At 42.1% G+C, this 15,175-nt stretch overlaps 3 protein-coding genes across 5 annotated transcripts in view; all 3 read right to left on the bottom strand.

Moving 5' to 3' along the window:
- Nucleotides 1–790: 790 nt before the first annotated feature.
- Nucleotides 791–5,330, bottom strand: vps72a (vacuolar protein sorting 72 homolog a). The gene is made up of 6 exons (XM_019876283.1): nt 4,909–5,330; nt 4,025–4,177; nt 3,573–3,699; nt 2,857–3,033; nt 2,305–2,449; nt 791–1,856 (listed from the first exon to the last, which is right to left on the bottom strand). The coding sequence occupies exons 1-6, from the start codon at nt 5,032–5,034 to the stop codon at nt 1,469–1,471; spliced, it is 1,116 nt and encodes a 371-aa protein (XP_019731842.1). The 5' UTR covers nt 5,035–5,330; the 3' UTR covers nt 791–1,468.
- Nucleotides 5,331–6,039: 709 nt separating this feature from the next.
- LOC109519624 (leucine-rich repeat and immunoglobulin-like domain-containing nogo receptor-interacting protein 1) lies at nt 6,040–9,766 on the bottom strand. Of its 2 annotated transcripts, none has more exons than XM_019876282.1 (2): nt 8,792–9,766; nt 6,040–8,144 (listed from the first exon to the last, which is right to left on the bottom strand). In XM_019876282.1, exon 2 carries the CDS (start codon nt 8,133–8,135, stop codon nt 6,333–6,335), a length of 1,803 nt encoding a protein of 600 aa, XP_019731841.1. In that variant the 5' UTR covers nt 8,136–8,144; nt 8,792–9,766; the 3' UTR covers nt 6,040–6,332. The 2 variants fall into 2 exon arrangements, with proteins under 2 accessions (XP_019731841.1, XP_019731840.1); XM_019876281.1 differs by having other exon boundaries at nt 6,040–8,154; nt 8,792–9,765.
- Nucleotides 9,767–13,610: 3,844 nt separating this feature from the next.
- The window catches only part of LOC109519623 (solute carrier family 45 member 4-like), a 29,986-nt gene continuing 28,421 nt past the window's right edge, over nt 13,611–15,175 (bottom strand). For both annotated transcript variants that reach the window (XM_019876279.1, XM_019876280.1), the window contains 2 exons: nt 15,023–15,174; nt 13,611–14,568 (listed from right to left, as the gene is read on the bottom strand). In XM_019876279.1, the coding sequence (XP_019731838.1) occupies nt 14,409–14,568; nt 15,023–15,174 (312 nt within the window). In that variant the 3' untranslated portion in view covers nt 13,611–14,408. The remainder of the gene's footprint in view (nt 14,569–15,022; nt 15,175) is intronic.

Consider the following 15,175-nt stretch of genomic DNA (forward strand, 5'->3'; position numbering starts at 1 on the left):
AGCATCTCAAAATCAAACTTTCCTGTTGACCAGCTTTGTTGCATCCACACAACATTAAGCCAACACCAACAGATTTCAGATCAAAGTCCGTTGAATGCAAAAAGTTGGTCAACACCGACTGGGACAGTCAGATCAATCCACCAATCACGGAAGAGCCTTACCAAAGTCATTTATCCACAAAAAAGTGTTTGTGGTTTGCGATGTTTTCCATTCAACCTAATTGATGTTGCGGCACCAAGCAGTTAGATGATGATGATGCTGATGATGATAATTGCACTGGCGCTGCACTGTCACAACACACGAATCAATTAGCCAAGCTGGGGGAAGCATTTCTTTCTGTTCTGTCACCGTGACGACATGTGCTTCATAATCACCATCATCATCATCTAAAGGGAAGATGAGCTCACCTTCAAATGCTTCACTTGCATCATAACAAGCGAGCGCCGGACTGACAGAACATTGACATGTTTGGCTCCGTAACATCAAAATAATCCATTTTAATCACATTTTCTTCGTCAGTAACCAGGGCGACAGAAAATAAGAAAATACCTTTTTTGGGGTGAGAATCCAGATAAAGGTGCACAATCTAAAATTCATTCAGAGGTACTGAGCGCTGCTGGGAATAGCAGAAATCTCTAAGTAATTGACACCATGCCAAACGAGCCTAATAGTTGCCTATACCTGGAGATGTCCCAAGATGGTGACAAAGCACTACTTTAGTCTAAAGTCTAAATGAAGCTCCTCAATTCCCTTAAACATAGTTAGTTTTTTTTTTTTTGGGGGGGGGGGGGGGGGGGGAGGAGGAGTTGTTTTAAAGGCCCAGACACCAGTTTCACCAATTAATACAAAACTGGGCATGCATTTTCCACATATTCTTCAAGGATTTTTGCTATTAGCAGCAGGCCTCTGTCCCGATTCCTGTAATGGGAGTGCACTCAATCCAGTTGTAGGGCAACCTTGTAGCAAATGTTAAAAATGTTGTTGCTACATTCTTTGATTGGGGTAAAAAAATAGCACCATCAGTCTAATGAAAAGCATGTACCGCCACATTTGTGGATTTGCACGTATGAATAGCTTTATCCAAAACATCAGACAATATTTTTTGTTTTTAGGGGAACCCCCCCACCTACTAAATTTACAATTACTTGCTTTTCAATGGGACATTTACCATTGCATAATTACTCCCACCCGAGAATGTACAGAGTTGTGTAAAAACTAAAGTTCATTAACTCCAAGTTTTATTTCTTGTAAAAAGGTCATATTTTCACAGTACAAAAGGGTAGTTTACTAAAAGAACCCCCCCCCCGCAAAAAAAGGGGAGAGAATGGGAGAGAGAGTTCAAAAGCATTAGTTAATCCACTCAATTTGGAGCTGTAGTTCCAGAAATTAATCTCCAGAATGAATCCCCCGTCCATTGTGCAGTTTTTATAGCTGTAGTGTTCCCATGATGAAAGAAAAAGAATCCCATTTATGTGGCAATTGCGCTCTGCTTGGCTGCCATCCTGTGGCGTGTGCCTCTCGAGGCTGCGCCGCGTCCCGTCATCCCTCCCGACGCGTTGGGGAAGCCGTGAATGGCCACATACTTACGGTAGGCCTCGCGGATGATGCGGAAGGCCCTCGCGTTTGCGTAGGGGATGTCGGTGACTGGGTCTCGGTACATTGCCGTCTTGTGGGTGACGGGGCAGATTTCCTGCACGGGGACCTGTGGACTTGCCTGAGCGCTTCGAGGGAACGCACATTCGAACGCCTCGTCGTCGCTGAACGTCATGTAGGTGCGTGAGCAGAGGCCACCGGTAGGCTGCTGAGACGGCGTGGCGGGATTGGGCGGCACCGTTGGAGCGACATCCTGGTCCAACCTTGAGATAAAAAAGCAGTCATTGTTTCATACTCATTTTATGAAGAATGCAATCAAAGTGCAATCAAGTTTCTGCCAATCTACAACACAAAGTATGTTAAACTGCATGAAAAACACTTCCTCTTTTGGTAGGAGAAAGAATCCCAGCATAAGTACAGTTCAATTGTATTAAACTGTTAAGAAAAATACTTTTCAGCTTTAAGGACCATTTCAGGCAAGGTACGCAGCAGATGTGCAACCCAATACTCCCAAATACAAATTCCTACAAATGAAAAATTACCGCAGTCAAATTGCATAAGCAGTCATATTACTGTTTTTTGTTTTTTTTTTTTGTTATATGATGATATAAAAAGGGATTAAGCACTCAAAGCATCCCAAACAAAATTGCTTCCGGTGAGCAGATTACAAAAAAAAAAAAAAGTTCATACAGGTCAGCGTGGCAAACATACCCTTCGACGTCTACGTTCTCCTCTTTGAGAAGTGACGGCGAGACGAGGGGCATCAGGACAGAGTGGTAGCGGATGGTGGGGCCCTCGAAGCGGCGCTTCTTGTGGACTTGCTTCTTCTTGTCCGCTTCCAGGCGCTCATAATTTTCTACACGAAGAATCAAATGTCGTAAATGGCCAATCAAGTGGCTAATATCCAACACTAATTACAAATCCAAATTAAGAGTGAGTGTGTGTCACCCTTTAAATGAATGTGCATGCATGTGATACCAGAGATTAATGTACCCTGAGGACCAAGCCCTCAACACAGTCAAATTTCAACAATGCTGTATTTTGACAAAAACATGTCACAGACGTCTGGAAACAGTGGGTAATTTGAAACCACCCATGCAAAAAAATAAATAAATAAAAAGTTAAATGCTTAAATCTAGCACAAGATGGCAGCAAATCACTACTTTGCTATTACCCACGGCTGACTATAACTTAAGCTCCTCTTCTCACTTCAACATAGCTCCTGAATTATAAAAAAAAAAAAAAAACTAAAAAAGTTGGTACCCAGTGAACGAATGTTGAGCTCAGCAGTGATCTTGGCCTCAGCCAGCAGCTCATCTTGGGTGAGAGGCCGGTCACGGTGTGCCCCCCGGCGGCGCCGAGGGGCATCCTGCCGCTCCTGCAGTCGCAGGTTAGTCTTGCGGGTGTGCTCGCTGGTGGACTGGCGCACTGACTTGCGGCCTACAAGAGAGACAAAAAGCTGTTTAAGGAGTTCAAAACGTTTTGCAAGGAGTTTTTCCATAGCTCTGAGTTATCACATATATTAATTTTGTCGACATGCAAAAAAGTGTAAAGGAGGCGATGGTGGGAAGTTGTGTCAACGCCTGTCACGACAACACATTTTTTCAAGACTAAATATTTGACCAGAAAGGACCGCGATAAACAATATCATTTTTTTAATGCCACTGATATAAAGATGATGTTCGAACAAAAATCCTTGAATTACATCAATATCAACCGCATTCGTGTTCGTGCTTGTGTATGTCTGAGCTTGTATGCATGCATGCATGCATGCATGCGCGACAACTTCAAACAGCTGCGAGGAGGTTGACTGACAGAGGCGGCAACAAAGCAGCGGGAGCGAATGTTGATGACGTTTTAAACAAGCATGCATGCAAACGACCATTTATCCAGTCTGGTAATAGAACAATTGTGTCCGTTTTTCTTTCTCATAGAGTGATAAGTCAATATAGTAATTATCGCAACAGGCCTGGCCGTACCACCATAGTCCTGAAATTCTTGTGGAATTCTCCGCTTGAGCTCCGCTTTGGGTTTCTTCTCTGTCTTCTTTGTTTCCTCTGATGGTCTTTTGGGTTTGGGCTTGGGCTTGGCCAACTTGACGGGTTCCTGTATGGAACGCACAAATAGACAGCACGAAGTATGAGTTTAAAAAAAAAAATACTTCGTCACTGAGCGTTGTCCAATAAAAGCAAATCAACATGGACATTGAAAAATAAACTGCTGTGCCCATGAGAACATTGTCGCGAGCATAACCCGTCTCTGGGTGGAGCCGGCCCCGGAATCGAACAGATGGCTTTTTTTTTTTAATTTTAAACATCAGTCTAGTTTTTTATGAAGTTAGGCCTACTACATAGCAGTTTTTTTCATTGTCATGATGGTAGTACTTGGATGCATACATTTTTTGTAAAATGTTTGAAAATGTTAGATCCACCTTATACGCTTTAGTAACAACTCGACTCTTCCTCCGAGGCGCGTCATCCTCCTGGGCGCTGTCCGGCTCGTCTCCCTCATCGATGTCAAAATCGCTGTCCACCTCGTCCTCTGTGTCCGAGTGATCTTCGTGGTACTCGTCGTCTCCTGATTCCTTGTATGGCAGGAAAAAAAGAAAAAAAAAATCAAAAGTAACACAGTACAGATGTGAAAACGCAGTAAAGTAGGCCCTTGTCCTCAGTGTTTTCTCCCATCCCAACCAACAGCAGGTACACTAAATATCCTCAGGGGGCGTGGTTGAAAGTTCAATGAGTCCTGAAATATGCACGGGAGTTTTCTATTAAAATATGAAAAAGCAAAACTTTGAATAACATCATTCCCATTAACTTTTTCTGTGAATAAAGGGGGTCAAATCTTTATTTCAAAACACAATTGTAAGACCATATCTTTCAGTCCTGATGTGTCCCTGATTAGGTTAGACCAGGGGTGTCAAACTCATTTTTGTAGTGGGCCATATTGTATTTACTTTTTCCCTCAGCGGGCCATTATAACTGTGAATTTGGTGAAACCATATAAATGTACGATCACCTCCACAGATTACATATACAGTGCGCAAGAAATTGGTGGATAACTAGTTTTGAAATCAGAAGTCAAGAATAATGGTTAGTTCAGCCATGGTTTGCATTAATGTAATAAGTACGTAATGAGATAATACTTGCAATGATGGATTACATATGACAATTTTAAATTTTGGTTCAGACTATAGCATGCATCATGGAAAACTTGACATGCTTGATTTGCTCTCGCGGGCCACACGAAATGATATAGCGGGCCAGAGCTGCCCCCCAGGGACTTGAGTTTGGCACCCGGGGGATTAGACCTTACATCGTTGAAGCCTCCGTAAGTGGTCTTGTAGAATTCATCCTCCTCCTCGGCGTCCAGCAACTTGGACATGCGATTCCCCGCAGTCTTTCGGGGCTCGCGGTGAACCGCAAGACTCATTTTCTGCATTCAATATCAAGCAAAGTTAGCAAAGCTACGAAAGCAAAGATAGCTAGCAAAGCTAACAAAGCTAACAGGGCTATCCGCCGGCTGTGTTAGTTAGCGCGGTACGCTACCACCAAATGTATTTATTCAAAATTCTGTCTCTTTTCGAGGCCGTAAAACTATCTTGTCGCATCCATTGAAAAGGAACTACGTTGGAATAAGCGTTTTTAAGTAGTTTACAGTGGACGAAAGTTTGTAGCTGTGGGCTAACATTTGCCGTCAGGTACCATTTTTCTTCCGGTTTGGCATCTGTACATCCGCTAAAGATAACTTGCCTTCAAAATAATGTGCTACCGAATTAATTTGGCTCCAGTGGCCAGTTAAATGGTTTACTTTATCAAAAACGTCAATTTTCAAACAAAAAAAAATATTATTAAAATTACATGCTGGCGTAGAGCTTGTTTAGCTCGTGTATTTCCGTCGTGATAGTGGTAGAGTGAGCGCAGTATGTTTTATTTTGAAATACAAGAAACATGCGTCAATGAACTCACGAAATTACAGACTGTACAGTATTTTAAAAGTTTATGAAATACTTTATTGGATTTCAAAGATTATTACATCATTCAGCATCAGACAAAAGATATGACAAAATATGTATAAAAAAAAGTTAAGCACGTCTCATTGACAATAATGTATGTTAAATTCACATTTCTTGAGAAAAATAGAATAGTTTAGGAGGATAATGATGACATATATATGCCTATATTTAAACAAACATAAGCAAATTGGGTTCATAATATACCGGTAATAATAATATTATACAAGGTAGAATTTTGCATGCATTCTTCTATTGGCACTCACTGTTTTTTGCATGCATGCGATGGAATGTGAATGGATGTATGGCTTATATATTTGAACTTTGCATGTTCTATAAGAAGGGTGGGCAACGTATGGTCTGTGGGCTTCATACGGCCCTCACCGACCCTTGTGACGATAAACGCATCAGAAACTACTATAAAACATTTTTTAAAATGTAATGAAAAGCCAAGATGATGATCTGAACTTTATTTGGGGTTAATCAGAGGCACTTTAAATGGTGGCATGTGTGTTTGTGGACTCCCATTTAATCTGAATCTTAATGTGACCAGTTAAATCTGAACACAGCCACATCCCACTTTTGAGAGGTTGTGCACGGTTCTGCACTCACATTATTTCAGTTGAATTGTGTACTTCCCCACCCCCCACCCCCCCTCGAAAAGAGTCAGCGTTTGAACTGGGCAATACTGAACCGCAGGCTTTCAACTTTTTATTCACATTTATGTTTACATAAGCTTCATTGTAAACCTGCTCGTCTCCATGTAGTTGCCGGTGCCGCCATTCCTGCTGGTGGCAGCGCTATGTGGCACATACGCAATGTTGGCGGTATGTTTTATCTGCCCTCTGCCCTTACTCCAGAAGAAGATGGCGACAAAACACAGGCCGACCGAGCTGAAAAACGACAGGAAGCCGATGGATGCCGCGATCAGCAGCGTCTTGACGTCAAACGGCGGCTCCTGCATGTCCGGCGACGAAGATGGCAAGGCGGCCAGCCGGCTTTTGAAGTGAAAGGGCTTCTTCTTGGTGAGGGCTCTGACGTGGAGCTCAACAGGCTGCGTGTCGTATCCCGCCGCATTGGATGCCACGCAGCGGTAAATGCCTGCATCCTGCGGCTGGGCGTAGCGGACCTCCATCGAGCCATTGGCGGCTGCCCGTATCCTGCCCGTACCCATTAAAGCTTTCCGCTTCGGGTCGAGCCAGGTGACAGATGGCTCAGGCTGGCCTTCCGCATTACAGTGCATCACTGCCGTGTGGCCCTGGTCCACACTTACCAGCCCAGGTTGGTGCAGTTGGACACGAGGGGGCTGGCACGTGAGCAGCTCCGCCATTTCCACTGCGGTGTAGTCCAGAAAATCCCATTGACCGAGAGCGCCGCACGTCGGCAGGCCTCCCCCAAAGTCCAGCGACGAACGTCGCTGCGTTAGCCAAAGCAGACGGCAGTCGCAGGCCAGCGGGTTTCCGTCCAGTCCAAGATGTCGGAGGGTGTCCACCGAGTGAAAGACGCCCTCCTCCAGGGTGCTCAGGAGGTTTCCCGACACGTTGAGCAGGCTCAGACGTGCCAAACCTTGGAACGTCGCCGTTTCAATGCGCCGCAGCCGTCCCCCAACTAGGCGGAACTCTTCTAGCCTGAGCAGGTCCCTGAGCTGGTTGCCTTGGATGTAGCTGATTGGGTTACAAGACAAATCAAGGTTTACAAGGTAGACTAGGTGATGTAAAGCAGCATAAGGAACAACGCTGATTTTGCAGTTTCGAATCGCAAGGGATGTAAGATTGAGGCCAACCAGGCTGTTTGTAGACAACGTCTCCAGTCTGGGCCAATCGGTGATGATGAGTTCCTTCAGCCGTGCCAGACCAAGGAAAGCATAGTTTGGCAAGACGCTGGAATCAAGACGATGCAGATGTAAAACGGTTAACCTGCCAAGGCGTGCAAAGGCCTCAGTGGGCACCAAGGTGAGGTTGCAGGCATCCAGGTGGAGCTGGCGCAGGTCAGATAAACCTGCGAAGGCCTGGCGAGAGATGAAGACAACATCGTTGTGCAGCGCTTCCAGGACGCGCAGGCCGGCTAAGTCTCGGAAGGTGAAATCCAGGAAGCCGAGGATCTCGTTGCGGCTCACGTCGAGCAGCCGTAGTCTCGACAAGCCGGCGAAGGCTCCGACTGGAAGCACCTTCAGACGGTTGCGAGCCAAACGTAGATCCAACAAGCTCCGCAGGCCCAGGAAGGCGTCGGCGTCGACATACGCCAAGTGGTTGTCGCTCAAGTCCAAGTCCTCCAGTCGCGTCAAAGCCCTGAATTGCTCAGGCGCCAGAGTTCTGATGGCGTTGTGGCTCAGGTTGAGTCCAGTCAAATCTAGCGGGAGGCGTTCTGGTACCACGGCGAGTCGGGCGTAAGAGCAGTTGATAACGGACACGGTTGTGCCGCAGTGGCAGTGGTGAGGGCACGACCCCAGCACTTGTGAGGTCACTGCCAAGCCGGCAGTCAGAACGCAAAAAGCCCCCCACTGCACCGTGTAATGGCGGCCTGCCTGCATGGGAGAAGGCTGGAGGAAACCGCATCAAAGTGAGAAATAATGTGAGAACAATGATCGGGTTTACACGCGTCAGCCACAACATGAGGTACCACTGTCTCATATGAACAATTCATCACAATGACAACAGATTTTTAAAATCTTGACTATCTTAAAATATGTTGATACAATGACATAGCTAAATAAGGAAACCAAAATTGATCAAATATATGATTTATAATGAAACATATTTCAATAAAATTGTCATTTCTCACATAGACATGGTTATTACACCCCGTGTCAACATGATTCAATAAATTACAAAAATAATGAAACACACACGGCTTACACTAGTTTGAAATAATGATAAAATATGAGCGTAGTATTACAATTATTTTCGCCTTCCATGTCAACAAACGTAATGTGGAAAACAGTTTTCAGTTAGATGATGCGTACTTCTCTACACACTGAAATTAATTATTGCAATTTTGATTTAAAAAATAAACTCTCAAATACAGTTTTGTCTGTGTTCTGTTTATTTCGATAGATTAAATGTTGTTAAATATATCTGATAGGTTGCACTACAAACAATAATAATAATAATAAACAGAGCCAAAAACCCCACTATCTATGCATGTATAAGAAAAGAAAGCAGATAAAAATAAGATATTGTGACTCACCGGTGCTTCAGCGCGGATGCCCTTTCATGATGATCACTCCATCTTCGTGTTGTTGCACGGAAGAAAAAAAAAAAAATTGCCGATGAGGCTTTCTTTACAAGCGCAACAAATATGAAAATAATTAAACTAGAAATCACCTTCTGCCCTTTAGGAAACGGTGAAACGAAGCGGCATCCTCATGGCAACAACAACGAGGAGGAAGCGAAGACGCTGGTTGGGTGCATGCTGGGGGATTATATGTGCTGCCTGGTGGCCTCGATCCAAGGCTGGATGTGACGAGGCAGGCGCAGGTCATCCAAATTAGGAGCATTTCAGGACTTTTTGGAACTGTGTATTAGACTTTATCAAAAGTGCATTTATCCAGATTTACACAAAATACATGCCCCAGCTGTCTAAGTGGATCATATGGCCCTGGGGTCAGAACATAAGTGTGCATCAGAATTTCCGGCTTTCCGGTTGCCTCTCTCCTAACCAAGCATGATGGCATAATACAAACCGATCACAAACTACGTTGCCTAAGTGGATCAAAGATTCGTTTCTGCAGGTCCCTGTGCTTGCCTACTGTGTGAGTGCCAGTGTAGAGTCGGCGCTGAGTCAGCAACTCGGCCATCTGCTACCTCCGGGGACCCAGCCGCTCTCCGTCCGTGCCTGGATTTTGAGAGCGGTGGGTCCGACTCCACCGGCAGTCCTTGCGTAACAATGCCTTCATGGTCACGAGATTGTTTCCCGGTCGTGATGGCGTCGAAAGTGATCACACAGGACTATATTTGGTGGTAATACGTCAGCACAGTAGCTCATATTATCAGCAAATAAAACATTTTAAAAATGTTGCCTCTATCATTAATAGATAATAATAATTTAGGACCTACTACAGACCCTTGAGGTACCCCATAAGTCACCTTTAGTAGTTCGGATTTGTTTTTGTATTTCACCACTGATCACATTACCTCTGCTCGATACTTTGCAAATTGTCTTTCGATACTTATTTGTCATGTCCTTGTTTATCGTAGTTGCTTGTTATGGATAATACTAGTGTAGCCTGTACTACCGGAGACAAATTCCTTGTGTGTTCTACATACTTGGCCAATAAAGATGATGATCATCATTATTATTATTAAACTGACATATCCAAGTAACTTATTATCAATGCCGGTAGTTATCCCTTCCACAATTTTCATATACTGCCATTGATTTAGTCCTTTATGTTCTAAACCCATATTGATTTCTTTACTTCAGAGACTATGTTTCTCAATGGTGAAACCGGCAATTATAGAAAAAGTGCATGGATATGGAGGAAGCATCCAGGCTCCTTTCGGTGTCAATAGTACATTGAATCAATGCATACCAGACTGACCTCTAGTGGACAAAATACATTAGTGCAAATGGCAAAATACCTCACTGGATTTGACAACCAAGCAATGTAGAGCGGCTCAAATCTGTTTTTACGCTTCATTTAATCCAGCAAGACCTGTGCCAATCAGTGAGGGTTTTGCGCATTCCTGTACTGCACAATGCATAGTCGAAGTACCTCTTGAAGATACAGTGCAATTTCCAAAATTGATGAATAAACAAAAATTTCTATCACAGACACTGGGTAAGGTGTTTCGGCGGTGCTGTTCTGATAAGGCAATCAAGGTAAAACATAAGAGAATACACAATTTATGGTAATAATATATATCAATTTATTCTAAGAAATCATTTTGGAATTGGTTGTAATATAACTGCGCATAATTTAACATGTTTTAAATCAAAAAAATAATTAACATGAAAAATAGATGGAGAACATTTGTTTTTAAAGATACAAATCTAAATATGAATAAATGAAAAGTATTTTTTTCAATGTCATGCAAAAACTCAAATTTTTGAGGTTGTTAACATTTTTAGGTCAGAGGGGACCATGCAAAATTCAACAAACATCAGCAACCCCCGCCCGACCCCCCCCCCCCCCAAGAAAAAAAAACAACAGCGAGGTTGATTTACGCCAAATATGTAAGGTGTGTTTAAATGCAAAAAAAAAAAAAAAAAAATCAAGTTGCTAAAAACACTTCAAGGTCAGGAAGGAGCATGCAAAACCTCCATGCAAACCAGGAGGCAAATCAGTATTCCCAGTTTTAAATTAAATAATAAAATCCAATATAGATATAAATGAATGACTGAAAAAATGTTGGGGGTGGAGGGGGGGAAGAGCAACAGAGTCATTGTTGGTTTGTCTCAGAACACTTTTTTAAGGCGCATCCCACACAGTGTGTACATCCAGAGTCCTCATCTGACTGTGTGTGTGTGTGTGTGTGTGTGTGTGTGTGTGTATTATATATATAATTTTTTTATATACTAAATAAAACCAATGCCAAAAATAATAATCTTTTTTTTCATAGCAGCAATACAAGAGGAGTATTCAGTATATTTACAACAGTTTGTAGATGACAAGGCATATCATAACACTTGCGTTCCCATTCTTTCAGTATTTTCATTAAATTTTATACATGTATGTATCTATGTACGGTTTCTATTTCAACAGAGGCATCTTAGTTGACTTTACACCACACGGAGCCACAAATGTGATCTTGTTGGAATAAAGAAATAAAACGTGCATGTGTGTGTGTGTGTGTGGGGGGCGGGGGGGGGGTGGCAAGAACCAACCCATTAGATCAAGTAAATTAAAATTAAAAAAGTATGATAAATTAACAAAGCAAATCCCAAACAAAACCAAAACTAGAAAAGGTCAAATGGAAAAAACTAAAACAAAGACAAAGTAGAACCATTACCAAAACATTTTAAACTGAACAAAATACAGTAAAATAAAAGTGAAAGCATCCCGATGGAAAGCATTTGTACGGCGTCGGCCAGCGCCCCATCACTAAAAATCCCAACAAAGAAAAAGGATTTCCCCAGAAATTGCTTAACATTCTTCAGCATGTGACCAACTACCAATATATTTTCAAAAATAAATAAATCACTGGATGGAATCCAAAGTCATAACTGAAGCTCCCAGCATGCTGAGCGAGCGCCGCGAGTAACATTGTTAACATTCCAGACGACGGCTGAAGGCGAGGTGAGGAAATGAATAAACGGGACCCTCAAGTTTGTAATGAGAGGGGAGGAGGGGGATGAGCCATGTCGCTGTGGAGGCAAACTCCAACGCTGAAAAGGAATATCGTCATACAATGACCAGAATAGAAGAATAATATAACGGTTCTGGTTCTTTTTCACCAACTAATTTTTTACGTTACTTCTGAGGTCCCAAAGCAAGAGCAAATTGTTACTTCTTACAGAAAACCTCAGAAAACACTTTGACGTCGTAGAAAGCGACTATCTCAAACGCACTCCCGTATGATTTTTCCCTCATTTCCTCGCGCCACTTTCCTCACGCCTGATTGGCCAGAATGCAGAATGACACCACTCAACGCTTCTCAAGTTCATCGTTTGTTACGTCCAGCATTGGGAACGTTTGGAAATTGACTTTTGCATTCTGAGAAATTGACTTACAGCGTCTTTGCACGCACCCCATCGGCCATTTTGTTTAAATTCGACACACGCAGCTTGGGAAGAGCGTGATTCTAAAATAATGAGTCAAGACTGCATTTGTGTTAGTTGGTCACGGCAGAGGAAAGGAAGGCCTCCGCAAACCGAGGGTCTCAAGTACTATCACTTTAAAATGACTCTCTTCCAGGATTATCAATTCAAAGAGGATATTGATCCCACCTGCATGCTTAGATAACATGCTAATCAGCAAAACAGTTGCAAAACGTCAAGGTTTAAGTGCATTCGTTCTTCAGTTTGTAAGGGCACAAATCCAACAAGTAACAAAAAAACGACCGCAGCGTTTTCAAACTCCAATGTAACAACTGTCGTCCCCATCAAGGTTTCAACATTTTCAGTAACAACGTTCACATTGTCGCTGTAAAAAAGAGGATATATCGCCAGAGGAAAAAAAAAAATCTCGTTTTTTACAATAAAAGACGTGCATCGTAAACCAGATTTGTTTGTTTTAAAAATACGCATCCAGATTGAACAAAAGATGCACTGTGTATTGTAAAGCACATGACAGATTTAAAAATAAAATAAAGCAGCTTTGGAGCATTTTCTATAAAAACATTTCAATCAAAATTATTTTGAGAATTTCAAGACGTGAGTTTTTTTGGGGATTTCCCCAAAGATTTAAAAAATATTGCTCTTTTGAGTTTTCCCAAATAATTGGTAAAATATGGAAAAGAAATCTTTGAGCTGGAAAAGAAATCTTTGAGCTTTGGGTAAAAAGGGACAAAAATGGGAAGAAAGATGCTTTTTTGTTTGTTTTTTTAAAGGATGACATTCTTGTCCCTCAGACACTGAAAAATAATTTTATTTTTTTAAAAATGTTTCATAAAAACTGGATGTCAGGTGTAAAAAAAAAAAAATTCGGGGGTGGGGGGGGATTTCACAATCTTTCATGTTTTCCAATGAAAATATTTTTCATTCAAAATATAAAAATTCTCTGGGGAAAAAAAAATTTACAAATGAATGTACAGTATTTGAAAATGTAAAGCTCAGCAAAATAGTTTACGATGCCTAAATACATAGAAGAATCCTGAATAATTAATTTCCCAAAATGTTTTGAGTTTTCATTTCATCAAAAAAAAAAAAAATTAAAGAAACAACTATTTGGAGATGCTTTTATACAGCGACAATGCCCCCCGGCCCCCCATTTTATGTTTTTGTGTGTGTGTGTGTGTGTGTGTGTGTGTGTGTGTGTGTGTGTTTTCCAGTGGAATTCCAGCAATGTATGCCTTCCTAATATCTTAGTAGGGCCCATTAAGAACAGTTTTTTGTTTTTTTTTTAATGCTGACAGCTCAGCTGATGTGCAGTTAAGTATGAGTAAGAGCCATCGTGCCACTTGCATTTCATAAAAGCTAACAAGAAGAAGCAGGAAAGAGAGGAAAAACACTCTGGTCCGCTAACATGCAGCATTTTTTCCAATTATCAAGAGGTCGTGCATTTGGGATAATAATGCCCCGTACATTGTGTGTGTATTTTTTCATGTGTGTGTGCGTGAAGGCGCTCTCTATTGTGGAATTTCATTCTGAATTGTATCCTGAATTTACCCTCTGGGTGTTAATTCAGGATATCTTATGATACCGTCAGCTCATGCTCCACGTTGGCCTTCTGTTGTCGTGGAATGACAAGATTTGGACACCCTTTGCAGTCCCTGTTTTCTTATTACTGTATTCTCATTCCTATTCTTTTGTTTTGTTTTTGACCCACAAGTAGGCTTCGGGCTCTTGTTTTCAAGTATGAAAGTTCATAAAGAGTCTTAAAGCTTCATCTGAACAAAACATTTCTGTCCACAATGAGGAAGAAGCACTTTTTTTTTGTTCTTGTTATCAACGATTGCAGCTTCGAGGTGGTCGGTAACGTTGGTGTGTGTGTGTGTGATCAGTCCCCGTGAGGTTGTCTGTCCAGGCATCAACCCGTAGAGGCCCTGAGAGGCAGACCAACCCCCTTTTCTTCTTCTTTTTTTTTTTTTTTTTTAACCTGCCGAGCACTCCCATTGGAATTGGGACGGAGCAATCCCAGAACGGAAGGATTATTATTATTATTATGATATTGATGATTGCACCTTTTTTTACTCGTGGCCAATCACAGTGCTGATTCATTCTCCATGTGACAGGAAGTGGCGGTGACAGTGATGGTGGTGTTGCCTGTCTTATTGAGTTTCAAGAAGCTGTTTTTTTCCTTCGCTTTTTCACTTGGATCGGCCAGCGCCTGCTTTTCCGAAGTTTTGGACGACCCCGCCTCCCTGCCAATCAAAAAGCAAAAATAGTTAAGATGCGTTAACATTTCTCAGAAGAAAATAAATGGAATGACACAATGGGAGAGCGTGCCAGCAAATCCACAAATAAAATCTTAAACGTAACCGCCTCTTGTATTTGATTTGAAATGTTGTTCAAAAAGTGATTGACAGTCAGAGAGGTATGTATTTTTACATATTAACTTACAAGAAAGAAAATATATATTTTTTAAAGTGTGTTGAACTGTGCTGAAGTGCATTTTCTAATGTTTTGCAATGACAATGAATCTGGAAACGACCCTGCAATAAAGACTTCGCCAGCAGTATTTTACTATGAAATTAAATTAGCAGTAACAAACAATTAGATGGCACCTTGGTTGCACCCCCCCCCCGCCCCCATCTTCAAATTTCTTGGCCTTCAGTTCAATTTTATTTGCAAAATTATGCTAATATATTTTCTTACCCGCTATTTGAGGGATAAATGACCAGGAAGCAAGCAGTGAGGAATCCCAACAGAGAGCCCCCGGAGGCCACGACGGGAATGACGCGTACACTGCCGACCACTTCCACGATGGAACCCAAAGCCGAGGCCACCAGGATTTGGCTGATGTACACC

This window comes from Hippocampus comes, unplaced genomic scaffold (assembly GCF_001891065.2).
Source record: "Hippocampus comes isolate QL1 unplaced genomic scaffold, H_comes_QL1_v1.1 scaffold244, whole genome shotgun sequence".
NCBI lineage: Eukaryota > Metazoa > Chordata > Actinopteri > Syngnathiformes > Syngnathidae > Hippocampus > Hippocampus comes.